This window comes from Phascolarctos cinereus, unplaced genomic scaffold (assembly GCF_003287225.1).
Source record: "Phascolarctos cinereus isolate Bilbo 61053 unplaced genomic scaffold, phaCin_HiC Scaffold_9;HRSCAF=440, whole genome shotgun sequence".
Taxonomy (NCBI): domain Eukaryota; kingdom Metazoa; phylum Chordata; class Mammalia; order Diprotodontia; family Phascolarctidae; genus Phascolarctos; species Phascolarctos cinereus.
In genome coordinates, this window is record NW_027556402.1 from 16,045,574 (window position 1) to 16,061,241 (window position 15,668).

At 36.3% G+C, this 15,668-nt stretch overlaps 1 protein-coding gene across 2 annotated transcripts in view; it reads left to right on the forward strand.

The window, feature by feature from the left end:
• Window positions 1-14,986, forward strand: part of DCK (deoxycytidine kinase) — a 45,326-nt gene extending 30,340 nt beyond the window's left edge. The window contains exon 7 of one of the 2 annotated variants that reach the window (XM_078148085.1): window positions 11,457-14,986. In XM_078148085.1, coding sequence (XP_078004211.1) covers window positions 11,457-11,549 — 93 coding nt within the window. In that variant the 3' untranslated portion in view covers window positions 11,550-14,986. Of the gene's footprint in view, window positions 740-11,456 lie in introns of those variants that run through there. The other variant, XM_020988501.2, reaches the window with a different exon arrangement.
• Window positions 14,987-15,668: the final 682 nt, after the last annotated feature.

Here is a 15,668-nt window from a genome sequence, read left to right on the forward strand (position 1 = left end):
CCACAGATGGTCTTTCTAGCTGGAAGGTACTTGAAGTGGATAGTTGGTTAGAATTTAATGAGACAGGGAAAAGACTGTTTGCATCCCCACATTTCCATTTACTTCAAGAGCACCAAGTTCTCACCTTAATTTGCTTTGCCTTTGCCGATTTTCCCTCGAAGATTTCTTTAAAGTATTGTTTTCCTTTGCAAGAAATTACCCATGAAACCGATCAGTTTCTTTTCCACGCACTGTTTCTCTTTGCTGATCCAGGTGATGAACTAAGCGTAGAAACTCCTTCCAAAAAGCACTTCATTACTTGTTTATAGTTTGTTCTCTGTAAGATCGAGATTTAAAAATCTGTACACATTCGTGTTAGGTGTATGTATAAGTAACATGTTTTCCTGTCATCTAAGGATGTAAAATATGTGCTTAGAATATGTAGCATTTTCCTTTAGTGGGTTTCAAGAATATCTCATTAAGATATCCTTTTTAAAAAATTCATTGCTTTATAGTTTTGGTGTTATTTGTCTTGAAATTTTTTTATCTTGTTGTCTTACTATTCATTTTAGTATCAGGGTGAGAGTTTAATGGATTGACTATTTTTGTAAAAGGGACTTGGTTTCAAACACCAAAAATATTAAAATATCTACATATTGCATTAGTTTTCATTTTCCATAAATTGTTTTGTCTGCTTAGGCTAGATATTTACATTGGGGTTGTAAATTCATCATGAAATAAAGTTGGATTCAAAACTTCATTTATTTATTTATTTGCCCATTTATTTATTTATTTATTTGTTTATTTATTTATCTATTCATCTATTTATTTGTCTATTTATTTATTCATTTATTCGCTTTATTTATCTGTCTATCTACTTATTCATTCATTCATTTCTCTTTCATTTATTTATTTACTTATCCATTCATTCATTTATTCATTCACTCATTTATCTATCTATCTATTTATTTATCTATCTATCTATCTATCTATCTATCTATTTATTTATTTATTTATTGGTGAGGCAATTGGGGTTAAGTGACTTGCCCAGAGTCACACAGCTATTATGTGTTATGTGTCTGAAGCGGGATTGTAAAAGAAAATTAATCTATTTTTGGTTTGCAGCACTCACTTTCATAAGCTTTTGAGTTTTAAATTTTCTCTCCCTTCCTCCCCGACTCCTTCTCCAATATGGTGTGCAATCTGCTATAGGCTTTACATATACATTCCTATTAAACATATTTTCACATTAGTCATGTTATAAAGAAGAATTAGAACCAATACGAGGAGCCACAAGAAAGAAGAAACAAAACAGAAAAAAAAAGCAGATAGTATGCTTCGATCTGCATCCATAGTTCTTTCTCTGGATGTAGATAGCATATGCCATCATGAGACTTTTGGAAATGTCTTAGATCCTTGCATTGCTGAGAAAGGTGGCTGTTAGTGTGTACAGCATTCTCCTGGTTCTGTTCGCTTCACTCAGCATCAGACCATATAGGTCTTTCCAGGTTTTTCTGAAGTCAGCCTGTTCATCATTTCTTATAGCACAATAGTATTCCATTACATTCATATACCACAACTTGCTCAGCCATTCCCCAATGGATGGGCCTCCTCTCAATTTCCAATTCTTTGCCACCACACGAAGAGCTGCTATACATATTTTTGTACATGTGCTGAGGCTGGATTGAACTCAGGTCCTCCTGACTCCAGGGCTGGTGCTCTATCCACGGTGCCACTTAGCTGCCCCTGAAACTTTATTTTAAAAAATCTTTTGGGGAAAGACTTTTTTTGGGTAAAAAGGGGACAGTCTTCTGTATGAATTGTTTGTTTATTAATTAGCTGTTTACTGTTTTATTGCATATTGGAAGTCTTTAGTCTTTTTAGGCAATTGGGGTTAAGTGACTTGCTCAGGGTCACACAGCTAGTAAGTGTCAAGTGTTTGGTCTGGGCCGGATGTGAACTTGGGTCTTCCTGACTTCAGGGCTAGTGCTCTATCCACTGCACCACCTAGCTGCCCTTATGGAGAGGGATTCTTAAAGAATCCTGTGCATGCTTTGGCTCAGATGAAAGAGGGAAGAGTTTCCCAAACAGTGTGGGAATAACAAGATGGAGCCCAGCTGTGAAATTCATCCCATCTTTCCTTGGGCCTCTTTACTAACTCTCAAGCACAGGAGGGTAATTAACCATGCATAGATCATTCAGAATATGGATGACTTCCTGGTAGATTAAATTTCCTGCTACTTAGTGATGTCTCAGGTGACTGCCAACTGACTAAACATGGCTTCTACAGATTCTGGGGCCAGTTGTCCAAGCTAGGGCAGACTTTAGCTTCTATGTGCACATGAGCTTCTGAGGGTCATTCCTCATTTACATACTAATAATTTGTCCATCCATGAGTAAGGTACTTTATAGTTCGCCTTGCCTAGTTTTCTCCTAAGCACCAAATTGTTCAAAATATCCTTAATAGTTCCTGCCTGCAGTTGCCATGCTCTGTAGTCCTCCCACTTAATATATATGTAGAATAGGAACATGGAACGCACCTTTGGCTCTTCTAGGGAATTTCTGGGTGATAAAACTCCTCACCATGCATCTCCTCTGCAATTTATAACTCTAGAGAATTGTTAGATCACGAATGAATGAAAAAGAATTTATTAAGTGCTTTCCATGTGTTAAGTACTATATTGAGTGCTAATGATGCAAATATGAAAAGCTAAATGGTCCCTGTCTTCAAAGAACTTAGAGGAGACAACATGGAATATGAACTGCAGGGTGGATGGAAAAATCCAGATTTCCTAAGGGTTCAGTGGCAGGGCAGATGTAAGTTTCAGGGTCCCATAAGTTTTGTCAATAAGGGTGTCTGTAGGAGGTAGAGGCAGGACAGATGGTAATGCCTGGTGGTCTTCCAGCTTGCCAGGAAGAATGGCGTTGGTGACTCCCATGTCACTAACCCTGAATGGGTTCTGGGGGCCTGGGCAAGGGAGCAGGAGGAAGTCAGGTGGTAGTAGGTTTTTCTACTGTCGTGGATGGGTCCTGGATTCCAAAGGGAAGGGAAAGTGATGACAGATTGCTGCTGTCCATTGCCATGCCAAGGGTTACACAGTCAATATGTTATCCTGTAGAGCATATTATTTAAACCTTAAACCACAGAATGCTTTGATACTTTTGTGGTTTTCAGATTCCTTCACATACACATTTTTTTTTCTTAGAAAAGAATTTGTAATGTTCAAATTGTGCCTTTGTTTCAGGTTAGGATAACAATTTAAGACTGAATTAAAGTAACCAAACTGGTCTTTTCTCGATAGTTTATATGCTGCCTTAGAATTTTTTTTTCATTTTTGAACTCTGAACTTAAAAAGCATTTTCATATACTTTGTGGAATTGTAGAGGATTGTACATGAAACTTAAAATCTCCATTATATAGAACTTGCTTTTCTTTTAAATATATAAACTTTAACATGTAATGCTCAAAGTTGTCCTGCTTCTTTGTGGTTCCTTCTGACCATCCTTCTGTTCACTTTTGGGGGGGAATTGGAAGAACACAATCCTTAGAGTTCCCTCTCTCGTTAGTAGGGTAGATCTCTTCCCCATCCCTCCGGGAAAAACACTTTAAAAAAAAAAGCCCACAATTGTCAAGACAAATTCCCACATTGGCTATGTCAGAAAACATGTCTCATTCTAGACTTTGAGTCCATTACTTCTCTCAGTATGCAGGTAATGTGCTTCTTCATCTCTCCTCTGGAATCATGGTTGGTTATTGTACTGATTAGAGTTCTTATGTCTTTCAAAGTTTATTTTTAAAATATGTTATTGTATAAGCTTTTTCTTCCAGTTTTGCTTGCTTCACTGCATGATTTCATATAGTACTTCCAAGTTTTCTTTGAAACTGTTTCATAATTTTTTGAGTTGCATATTCCATTACATCCAAATACCACAATTTGTTCAGCCATTCCCTAATTGATCAGTACCTCCTTAGTTTAGAGTTCTTTGCTACAACAGAAGGAGCTACTATAAATATTTTTCTGCATATATGTATTCCTCTTGATCTCTGGGGTATGGACCTCATAGTGATATTGCTAGGTCAAAGGGGATGGACGATTTGGAGATTTGGAGGCTTAGTTCTAAATTTCTTTCCAGAGCAGCTAGACATAAATACATTAATGTGCCCATTTTCCTAGATTCCCTTCAGCAATTGCTATTTTTCTGTTTTATCATCTTTACTAGTCTGATGCATATGAAGTAGACTCTCACAGGTAATTTAATGTGTATTTCTCCAATCGTTAGTGATTTGGGGCATTTTCCCCTCTCATGGTTGTTGATAGGTTAGATTTCTTTCTTTGAAAACTTGTTCCTATCCTTTGACCATTTATCAGTCTAGGAATGACTCTTATCAATTCGAATCAACTCTTTATATATCTTGGATATGGAGTTTTTATTAGAGAAACTTGATGCAAAGATTTTTTTCCCATTTAATTTTCTCTTCTAATTTGAACTTCATAGGTTTCATTTGTACAAAAACTTTAAAATTTTGTGTAATCATAACTATCCTCTTTGTCTCCTCTAATCCTTTTTGTCCCTTCTTTGGTTGTGAACTCTTTTTCATCCATAGTTCAGAAAAAGTCATTTTCCTTACTGCTTCTCTACTTCATTTATAATACGATCTTTTATGTTTAAATCATGTATGTACTGGGAACGCTTCTTTATGTATGGTGTGAGATGTTGGTCTGTATCTAGTATTTCCTAGACTGTCTTCAAAGTTTTCCCAGCAGCTTTTGTCTTTTACTCAATAATTATGGTCTTTGGGTTTGTAGAATATTGTGTTACTATGCTCATTTTCATCTGTATGTTTGGGTACATCGTTTGAGCTCTTTTTTGTCGTTGTTACTGTTTAGTCATTTTAGTCATGCCTGACTCTTTGTGACCCCATTTGGTTTTTTTTTTTTTGGCTAAGCAATGGGGTTAAGTGACTTGCCCAGGGTCACACAGCTAGTAAGTGTTATGTGTCTGAGGCCGGATTTGAACTCAAGTCCTCCTGAATCCAGGGCCAGTGCTCTATCCACTGCGCCACCTAGCTGCCCCCTGGGTTTTTTTTTTTTTGGTAAAGGTCCTAGAATGGTTTTCCATTTCCTTCTCCAGCTCATTTTATAGTTGAGGAAACTGAGGCAAACAGGGTGAAGTGACTTGCCCGGGGTCACCCAGTTAGTAAGTGTCTGAGGCCAGAGTTGAACTCAGTCTTCCTGATTCCAAGCCCAGTCCTCTATCCACTGTGCCACTAGTACCAAATAGTTTTGATGATTACTGCTTTGTAGTATGGTTTGAGATCTGGTACTACCTTGCTACCTCTTTCTTCCCACTCTTTTTCATGATTTCCCTTGATTTTGCACATTTTGTTCCTCCAGATGAATTTTGTTATTTTTGTAGGTCATTAAGTGAATCCTTTGGGAGTTTTATTGGCATGACACTGAATAAATAACTTAATTAGTGTTATTTTTATTATACTGGTGTTGCCTACTCCTGAATAAGGCATATTTCTCCAGTTATTTAGATCTGACTCTTTCTCTAAAGAATGTTTTGTAGTTGCTTTCATATAGTTCTTGAGTGTGTCTTAGTAGATAACATAGTAATAATGACAATAGCTAACATTTGTACAGAGTTTTAAGGTTTGCAAAGTGCTCCTCAGATATCCCATTTTATCCTCACAACCCTGAGAAGTAGCTACTGTTGTTATTCCTATTTTACAGATAAGGAAACTGAGGCATATGCAGGTTAAGGCCCAGGGTAATATAATTATTCAGTGTCTTAAGACCAGATTTAAACTCATCTCTTCCTTACTCCATGTCCCATGCTCTATCCACTGTACTACCTACCTACCTTCAGATAAATTCCCAAGCATTTTATACATACTATATTTATTATGAATAGGAATTTCTTTTTCTACATCTACCTTCTAGATTTTTTTTGGGGGGGAGGGAGGGGAGGGTAATACATAGCAATGCTGATAATTTATGTGAATTTATTTTATTTATTGCGATTTTGCCAAAGTTATTATTTCAATTAAAATTTTAGTTGGCTCAACACATATGACATTTAAAAAAATTAATATTTAGGGAGAATATTCATGGAGTATTTTTTAATTTTGTTTTTTGAATCACAGTGACTAAAGTCTGATATATAACACTTTATACCCATTGCTTCATAAATTTAAGCATATTCAAAATAGTGTTCATTTTTTCCATTTTTTCCCCTTAAATCTCATGAGAATCATGAGAAACAGTTAATCACTGTTAACAGTTTTTCAGTTCCTACCCATGATTTCCTCAGTTTGGGGAATTTTCAGTGTGGAAATACCCTCACAGGCCCATGGCAGCAACCCATCTGTAAATTATAGCCTGAGAGTTGTGGGGTTAAATAGCCTAACGTGGACACATACAAGTATGTCCTCTCAGCAGTGGGACTTCAACTCGGGACTTCCTAATTCCAATACCAGCCCTCTGGCCTTTATGCCAAGTTTCTTCACTTGTTAACAGGAGTATTGGAAAAATAGAAATTGTGGCAAAAATCATTTAGTACTAAAGTTCATAATGATTTTATATTTAAAGCAGTAATTTTAGGTGTTTGCCACTTGAGGTCATCCCATACTTGGGTTTTTTTTTCTGCTAAACTGGCTATAATCTAAGCATTATCATTTCGTGCTGAAAAAAGCCAGGGGAGGGGAGATGCTTCCAGAGTAAAAGCATTAACTGATTAATAAATATCTCACTGAGTGAATATTTTGTTGTGTAAAGCAGCAGCCCTCCAAAAAATAGCCACTAGAATATCGGTATCCAGCCATTACCTATCTTTGTCTCTATCTCTCTATCTGGAATGGAATTTCTTTCTCTACACCTTCCCTCTTGATAAAAATACAGCATAGAAATGCTGATGATTTACATGGATTTATTTTATGTCTTACAACTGCCAAAGTTATTATTTCAATTAAAATTTTACTTGACTCTCTAAACACCATATGAAAGTTTTTCTAGGAGGCAGCCAAGTGGTGCAGTGGATAGAGTACCTACCCTGGATTGAGCAGGACCTGAGTTCAAATGTGGACTCAGACACTTACTACCTGTGTGATCCTGGGCAAGTCACTTAACCCCATTGCCTAGCCAAAAAAAATAAAAGAAAAAAAGTTTTTCTAATTAAATATTTAGGAAGACTAATCATGGAATGGCTTCCAATTGTGTGTGTGTGTGTGTGTGTGTGTGTGTGTGTGTTTTGCAAAGTTGCAAGACATAAATATGACACATTTATATACTATATACATATGGTGCTACTATATATAAATCTCTAGATATGGTGCTGTTATATGTGTGTGTGTGTGTGTTTATATGTATGTATATGTATACCTCCTTTAAAAAGGACTGTTTTAACATGAAAAGGCCTTCCAATGCGCACTTCATTTCTCATGAACTGTTAAAACCTGGATAAAACTAATTCTTGGGTACCTGTGGTAACTCGATGGAGCTAAATAATGCCTGGCCTAAAGCAGCTAATGCTTTAATTCTGTATGTAGCCGCTTAGAGATTTAATTTCTATGTGTAAGGGCTTAGTGTCATGATGATATGACAATATTGTTTTTATTCAGCATTTGCATAGTGATTCTGTATATGTGAAGAACTTTATAGCTATTATTAATCAACATTCATTTATTAAGTATACGTACTATGTGCTAGGCACCGAGCTGGGCACTGTATACATAAAGAAGAAACAGCCACTGCTGTCCAGGAGTTTGCATTCTGTCAGTGTAGATTGTATAGATAAGTATAAACAGATTAAACGCGTGGTGATTAAATACAATTAGAGAAGGGAGGCTAGAGAAGGGAATTAGGAAAGGTATCATGCAGAAGGTGGTGCTTACATTGAGTTTTGAAGGAAGAGGATTCTGTAAGACATAATGAGGGAATACATTTCAGATGCAGAGGACAGCCAGTGCAAAGATGGGAGACAGCATTGAGTGAGGCCAGTTTGGATTCTTTGTAGAGAATGAGAAAGGGAGTAATGAATGTATAATGGGGCTTGACACATGTATTGGTGCCAAGTTACCATGGGTTTTAAAAACTAAATAAAGGAAGTCTATATTTTATCCTAGAAACAGTAGGGACCAATGTAGCTTATGGAATAGGGGAGTGCGAGGGTCTGAATTGTGCTTAAAAGAAATCACTTTGGTGCCTGTGTGGAGGATGTGCTGGAGTGGGGAGAAACTTAGGGTGGGAAGGCCAATTCAGAGACCACTGCAATTAACCAGGCAAGAGGTGATGAGAGCCTGAAGCAGTAGAGAGAAGAAATTGTATGTGAGAAACACTGGAGGTAGAAACAAAATTTGGCAGCTGCCAGGATATGTGAGGTGAGGGAAAGGGAGGAGTTGAGGGTAGTACTATGGCTAGAGACATGGGAGACTGGAAGAATGTTGGTATCCTCATCAGAAACAGGGAAATTAAATTTCAGTATCTTTTAAGGAAAAATCAGCCTAGTCTATTTGGCAGATATTGCTCTGAAGCCAAAATTTTATGTAAGTTTCTTGTTTCATCCACATATATCTTTGTGTGTGTGTGTGTGTGTGTGTGTGTGTGTGTGTGTGTGTGTGTGTGTAGATACCTGTGTGCTTTGCTTTAAAAAAGTGCTTAGAATTCTGAAATTGAGAAATTCATGAATAACTAAATTTAACTACCATTTAAATTGGTAGAATGCTCTCCTGTCACCTTGTCTTGACTACTTCTGCCAGCTTGACTACTTCATAAAGTTTGAAACTGATTAATGTTATAAAACAGTTTGTAATTTGCCAAACATCATTTTGATATGCTAAGAGCAAGTCATTAGGTGGGAACACTGGTCAACACAGGAATCCTATGCTAACTAATGACATTACATGGCTTCTACAAAAGTATACCAGGTTAAGTAATGAAACTGATTTTTAAAAATATTATTGTGTTTATAGCTCCAAGTGACTGGCATACCCTTCATAGCAATCAGGAATTTACTTATTAGAATGTTATGCTTGAACGGTAATCCATCTCTATCAGGCCCTTTTTATATGAGACAGTTTAGTGATGAAAAGGGCAGAAAAGATATTTTTGTGTGAAGGAAAAGTTTTATATTAATTGCCAAAAGATGTAAGATATTGCTGTTGTTAGAGACGAACATTTTTATACCTAAAAGGAGTAAGAAAAAAATTTGTTTTACTATACACTGCTAATATATGTATGTGAAGAAACAGCTTTCATATAAGTTTTTAACAGTTCATGACAAAATATTCTGGGGTATAAATATAAGGATTCTTTGTGAATGATGCCTTGTTTATGGGGTAACTTTAATATTATGAAGAGTCAGGAAAGGTCTTTTGTGAATTGAAAACCGGACAAATGTGAATGCTTAGAAACACAATTAAAAGGTACCAAACAGATGGAGGACCATGTAGAAACCTTTAGAGCTTTAAAGAACTAGATTACTTTAGTTCATTTGCATATATAATGCTCTATGACTTAAAGGAGGTGAAATGAAAAAACGAGAACTCATAAACATTTAGAGATTGCAGTGTGGTTTTAAAAGGACAATCAATTTAATGGGGGTTTTTAAGCTGCTTTGGCATCCTGGTGATCTGGCATTAATAAAGATCATTTTTATGCTATGTTCAAGTAGAGAAAAGAAAAAATTCCCCAGTAGTGAGGAGCACCAGTCAAGCAGTGAGCAGAGAAGTTAGCTTTATGCGATGCTGACGCTCCTGAATGAACCAGTACCGTCAGTGCTTGTAGTCCAGAGTTAGGAGTTACCCTAACTGCATGAGTTTCCCTCCTCTCATGTGCTTTCCCTTACCAATTTCCTTTAAGCCCACTCTCCCCCATAGATATTGGATACATTGCTGCGAGAGTGTGACCCAAGTTTATATATGTACTGTATATCATTTATGAATTGGGCTTAACATAATACTATCCAAAATATTATTACTTCTTTTGCCATATTGTTAAATAAATGGTTATGTTTGAGATATAAAATTGTCCTCATTATGAGTGGCTGGTTGTGTAGATAGAAAACCATATTGGACAGGGACTCAAGAATTAGAATAGTGAGTAGAGGAAGTGTATTTCTCCTCCAAAGGGTTACTTTTGGGCCCCTAAGAACATTTGCCTAAAACCATGTGGGGATGGTAGGCCTCTGGGAACCTGAAGTTTTGGTGTAAGAGCAGGTTAGGGGAATGAGTCTGAGAATAAGTAGAGTATTCTCACATCTTGTAAATGGGGTGAGATTGATAAATGTTCTGTAATATTGTGAGGGTCATGTCAAGGGTCACCCCATGCCCCACAGAGTTGTTGTGTTATACTGCCATTATGTGAAACATATTTGGAATTCCTCTTGTAATTGCCTTTCAAAGCCTGCATCTCATTCTTTGGAATATAAGAATGGCTTTTATCTTTCGTGAATGGATTTTAGTTTTGGAAAAAAACAAAAATACCTTAGAGCCAAATTAATTTTATTTAGAAAATAAAACATACTAAAATTTTAAAATGTCCTTTTAAAAGACCTACTGGTTGAAGGTATTTTTGCTTTTAACAAACAAGACTTTGTACATCCCAATGAATGTTGCTTTCAGTATAGTAGATTGGTATAACCCATACTCTAAAGAGGTTTCCTATTGCTTAACATACTTTTGGAACTTTTCTTTTGAAATTGACTTTAAAAAACAGCTTACAAGACTGAGAAGAAAATCAATCACTTCCAATCTGTTGCCAAATCTTGTCGTTTTTACCTATATTCCCAAAAACTTTCCTATACATTTCTTTTTCCACACTCACATAGCTGCCACCCTAATTCAAGTCCCCATCACCTGTCACCTGGACAACTGCAATATCCTTTCAATTATTGTCCCTACCTTATGTTTCTCACAAGTCCAATCCATTCTCCACTCAGCTGCCAAAATGATTTTCCTTAAAGTATAGATCTGATCATGTCATTATCCTATTCAGCAAATTCTAGTGAATTCCTTTTACTTCCAGGATCAAATATAAATTCTTCTGTTTGGCATTTTAAGTGCTCTTCACCCTGGTCCCTTTCCATTTCCTCAAACACCTGTTCATCTCCCCATCCCCTGCATTAATTTTAAGCTTCTTTGACTTCTCCACCATGACTCCTCCCTCCACCCACTACTCTGGGTACCTCCCCTTCTTCCTGTGCTTTCCAGCTTTCTTTGGTGTGTTGTCTTCCCCCATTAGATTGTAAGTTCCTTGAGGACAGGTAGGTAGTCCCTGTCCTCAGGTAGTTCTTTTTTTTTGTATTTGTATCTCCAGTTCTTAGTATAGTGCTTGGCACATAGTAAGTGCTTAATAAATGTTTATTGACAATTGACTACCATTTCTAGTCCCATGCTTTTCTGCCACACTCTTAAGTTCTAGTCATACAAACATACTTGCCATTCCTTTAATATGAGACTTTTTTTTTTTTTGCAGTCGCTGTCCCTCACACTTGGACTGCTCTCTCTTTCCATCTTCAGTACCCTGGCTTCTGTCAAGAATCAGCTCAAAGATGTGACCAACAAATGAAGAACTAGACATTTTCCCCTAGTCCTCTCTAGCTCTCAAAAAATTCCCCAAAGAGGAATTGCGCATTAGAACTAGAGAAATTACAGCCGTCTTCACAGACCAAGACACCAAGAAGCCTAAAAAGGTAAAAGTTTTATGAATTAACGTCAGAGAACACTAACCCCTAGTGCACTCAGCCCCACCCTTCCTCCTGACAGTCCTCATTCTCTGGCATAGCATAAGCAGATAAATCAACACGTAAGACAGTAAAACCAGGGAAGATGGCTACTAAGACATCTAAATAAGTCCAAACATCTCTAAATAAATGTTATAAGACAGGAAATTGGAGCAACATCTAATGAACAGAGAACCCTGTGAGTTCCCAAGACAGCATGGAACTAACTGTAGCAAGAAGTTCCTGAATGGTTCAAGAGAGAAATCAGAATCTTGAAGGAAGGAGTTAAAAGGGAACAAAGGGCATAGCTTATCACCTGAACAACAGAAATAATTGGCAGAAGAAAAAAACTTGAATCCAAGGTAGTGACTCTCTTCAAACAAGTGAGAGATCGACAGAATGGGAATGCAAAGATACTAAAATTAAGGACAGTCTGGAAGAAGAGAAGCAGAAAGCAATCATGTTAAAAGAACGTATGATCACTCTACAAGCAAAACATCTTGAACTCAAAATCAAAATGCCTAAGAGACATTGCAAGGATCATATTCTCCCAGAAGAACATGGTAAGAAAATATAAAAAAAAATCTGAACACGTAACACAAGAAATAATACCAAAAAATTCTCAGCACCAAATGAGTGATTCCACAGATCACCTCCAGGAGAAAACCCTATGCTGAGAACTCCCAGAAACATAAAGGTTAAATTGAACAATTTCAATACAGAAAGTTCTTCAAGCAACCAAGGGAAAGACCTTCAAATATAATGGAAAGGAAATTCAAATAAAACACAAGACTATTCTTTACTCACTTGAAACCACAGGAGAGAGTGGAATAATATATTATGAAAAACAAAGGAGCTGAAGACACAACCCCAAATGACAGCCTGCAATCCTAAGCCTAATTATCAATGAAAAATGATGATGGTTCAGTAAAAGAGAGGCTTTTGAAACATTCTTTTTAAAAAATTTTTCGTGAGGCAATTGGAGTTAAATGACTTGCTCAGAGTCACACTGCTGGTGAGCATTATGTGTCTGAGGCCAGATTTGAACTCAGGTCCTCCTGACTCTATGACCAGTGCTCTATCCACTGTACCACCTAGCTGCCCCTTGAAACATTCTTAAAACAAAACAATATACGAAAACAAAACCTAAACAGATTTGAGCATAGTATTAGATTTGTAGATACTATAAACAACAGAAACCACAAGAAAGGTAAATAAATATAACTGTGAAAGAAAGCACAAGGGACAAAATAAATCATCCCATTTCTAGAGACTATTAAAAGGGGGAAAAACAGAAAAAGAAAGACAATTATGGGGTTAAAGAAAAATAGTAACAAAGGAATCATTAAGAGATTCCTCATTGAAGATAGGTAAGAAGACAAAAATGAAAGTAAAACTAAAAGAAATAGGACAAGTGATGGCATAGAAATAGCTCTAAATACTACAAGTTAACCTTCCCTCTTTCCCTACCCACTTCCAAGTGAGTCAATGTATTTTGTGGGACAAAACTACAGAATTGATGGGTGCATAAAAGGGTAGAGGGGAGGCAGAAGATAGAGAGCAATGTGTAACATGTTCTAATCAAGTCAATGGTAAACAATGAAGAAAGAAATAATTCCTGCAGTTTCTCAGAAGAAAAAAGCCCATAGGAGAATGGGTGAGTTGGTCAAAGGAGGTATTGAAGAAGAGGAAACAAAAGGAGAGATGTTCACTCAGCAGTGGGAGGGGATCCCACTGAAGACCTCCAAGGGAGGAGAGATATATTCTATAAAGGGAGATTGGGATCTTAAAATAGTTATAGTCTACAGGGATTTGGTGCTCCTTTCTCTGAGAGAAAAAGTTGTCCTCTACAGACAGTATCATGTCTCAGGAGAATGGAAACCAGAGTTTTTGGGAGCAACCAAGAATAGGAAGGCTTGGATCCAGAGAGGAGATTGACTGAAAAATGGGAAAGCAAGTGATGATGAAGGGAGAGAGAACAAAATTCCTGCTTCTGATGGATTTACTGGTGAATTCCATGGAACTTTTAAGGAACAGTGCATACCAATTTTACAGAAAGTATTCTCAAAAATTGAGTAAGAAAGCACTGTTAAACTTCTTTTATAAGACTCAACTCAAATTCCACCTTCTTCAGGAGGCATTTTCCTGTCTCCCTGGCTGCTAGTGCCTTCCCCTCTCAGATTTTGTTCCATCTACACTGTATATATCTTGTGTGTATCTAGCTATTTTTCATGTTTGTCTTCCCCGTTTGAATGTGAACTCAACTAGGGTAAAAAGGTAAGCCAACTAAAACTATAGGGAAAAGTAAAAAAACAAAAAACAAAACCCAAACTTAAAAAAATTATCTTGGATGGAGAAACTATTGGAACTTTGAGAGTCACTGAGGCTTTTTGAAAAAATTAGGCAAATTGCTAAGTGTTTAGAAATTGCTACCTTTATTGAAGCAATTGTAGGGAAGCAGAGTAAAGCAGATAATCATAGTATAATTTCAGAAACTCTGATGGTGTATTTTTGCTTCTGCACTCATTTTGTAATTTGCTCTGAGTACAGAATAGCTTCTAAATGAAGTTGAGCATCATCATTAGTGATATTTTTTTTCAGAAAATCATAATGTTTCCTTTAAATGTATAACTGTACATATTTGGTATGTGGTAACTTACTCTACTGCATGCTGAAGTCAGATTTTATTTTATCCATTGGCCAATTCTTCTCCCTACCAGTAGAAAGCATTATCAATTTAAAATAAAAAGCAATACAAATATAAATTTATTAAATAGGAATTTGATTTATTATCAAACTTTACTGAAATTAATCTTTTCAGTTAGTTGAGGCACCAGCACTTCCTCCTACAAATTTGAGCTGAATCTTAAAACTGTTCAAGAGCTAGAATGCCCTTATTCTACAGAAGAGAAATGGAGTCCAAGACAAGCAGCCCCAGGTTACGTGGTGACTGACATGGGAATGTAAGAATTAAATATTTCTAAATCAAAAACCTCTTCCTGTTGTCTTATATTTTAACTTCAGAACAATGAATCTTCATTCCTGTTTGAGCTGGTTGACAGCCACTCCTCACTCTTTACCTTATCTTCCCTTCGGCATCTATTTAAATATATCAAGGAAACTCATAATTTAATGTAATAGAATACTATTGTGTTATAAGAAATGATGAAGGGGATTATTTCAGGAAACCTGGAAGACTTGTATAAATTGATGCAAAGAGAGCAGAATCATTTCTACCATAACATCAACATTGTGACAATAAACAAATTTTGTGACTTTTTAATTTAATATTTTATTTTTTTCCAATTACATGTAAAAACAATTTTTAACATTCATTTTTAAAAATTTTGAGTTCCAAATTCTCTCTCTTCTTCCCTCTTATGCCCCCTCACTGAGAGGGTAAGCAATTTGATATAGGTTATACATGTGCACTCATGCAAACCTTTCCATATTAGTCATACAACAAACAATTTTGAAAGAACAAAGACCAATTATGATTCCAAAACTGATGATGAAACATATTACTTACCTCCTGACAGAGGGATGATGGATTCATAGTGCAGACTGAGACATTTATTTATGGACGTGGCCAATATGGGAATTTCTCTTGTTTCACTATGTGGATTTTTCGCTCTTTTGCTTTTCTTTTTTCTTTCCAGTGGGGTGGGAGGGTAAAAGGGGGAAAAAATAAATTCAAGTTAACTGAAAAAAAAATTTAGTTAAAAAAAGTGTCCTACTGTAAATTGTCTTATAAAATAAAGAATTGCCTTACAATATTAAGTATCACTCTTTAGCCAAGTTTAAATTTTACTATGATGGATTTTTGAAAGCAGGAGAAACATGCATGTTATCCTTTGAGTAATGATCATTGAAAGAATTGGAAGATATTTTCATACACATTAGCGACCATACTGTGTTAAATGGACAATTTTGTAGTGCTTTAATGCTACAAAGCACTTTACATA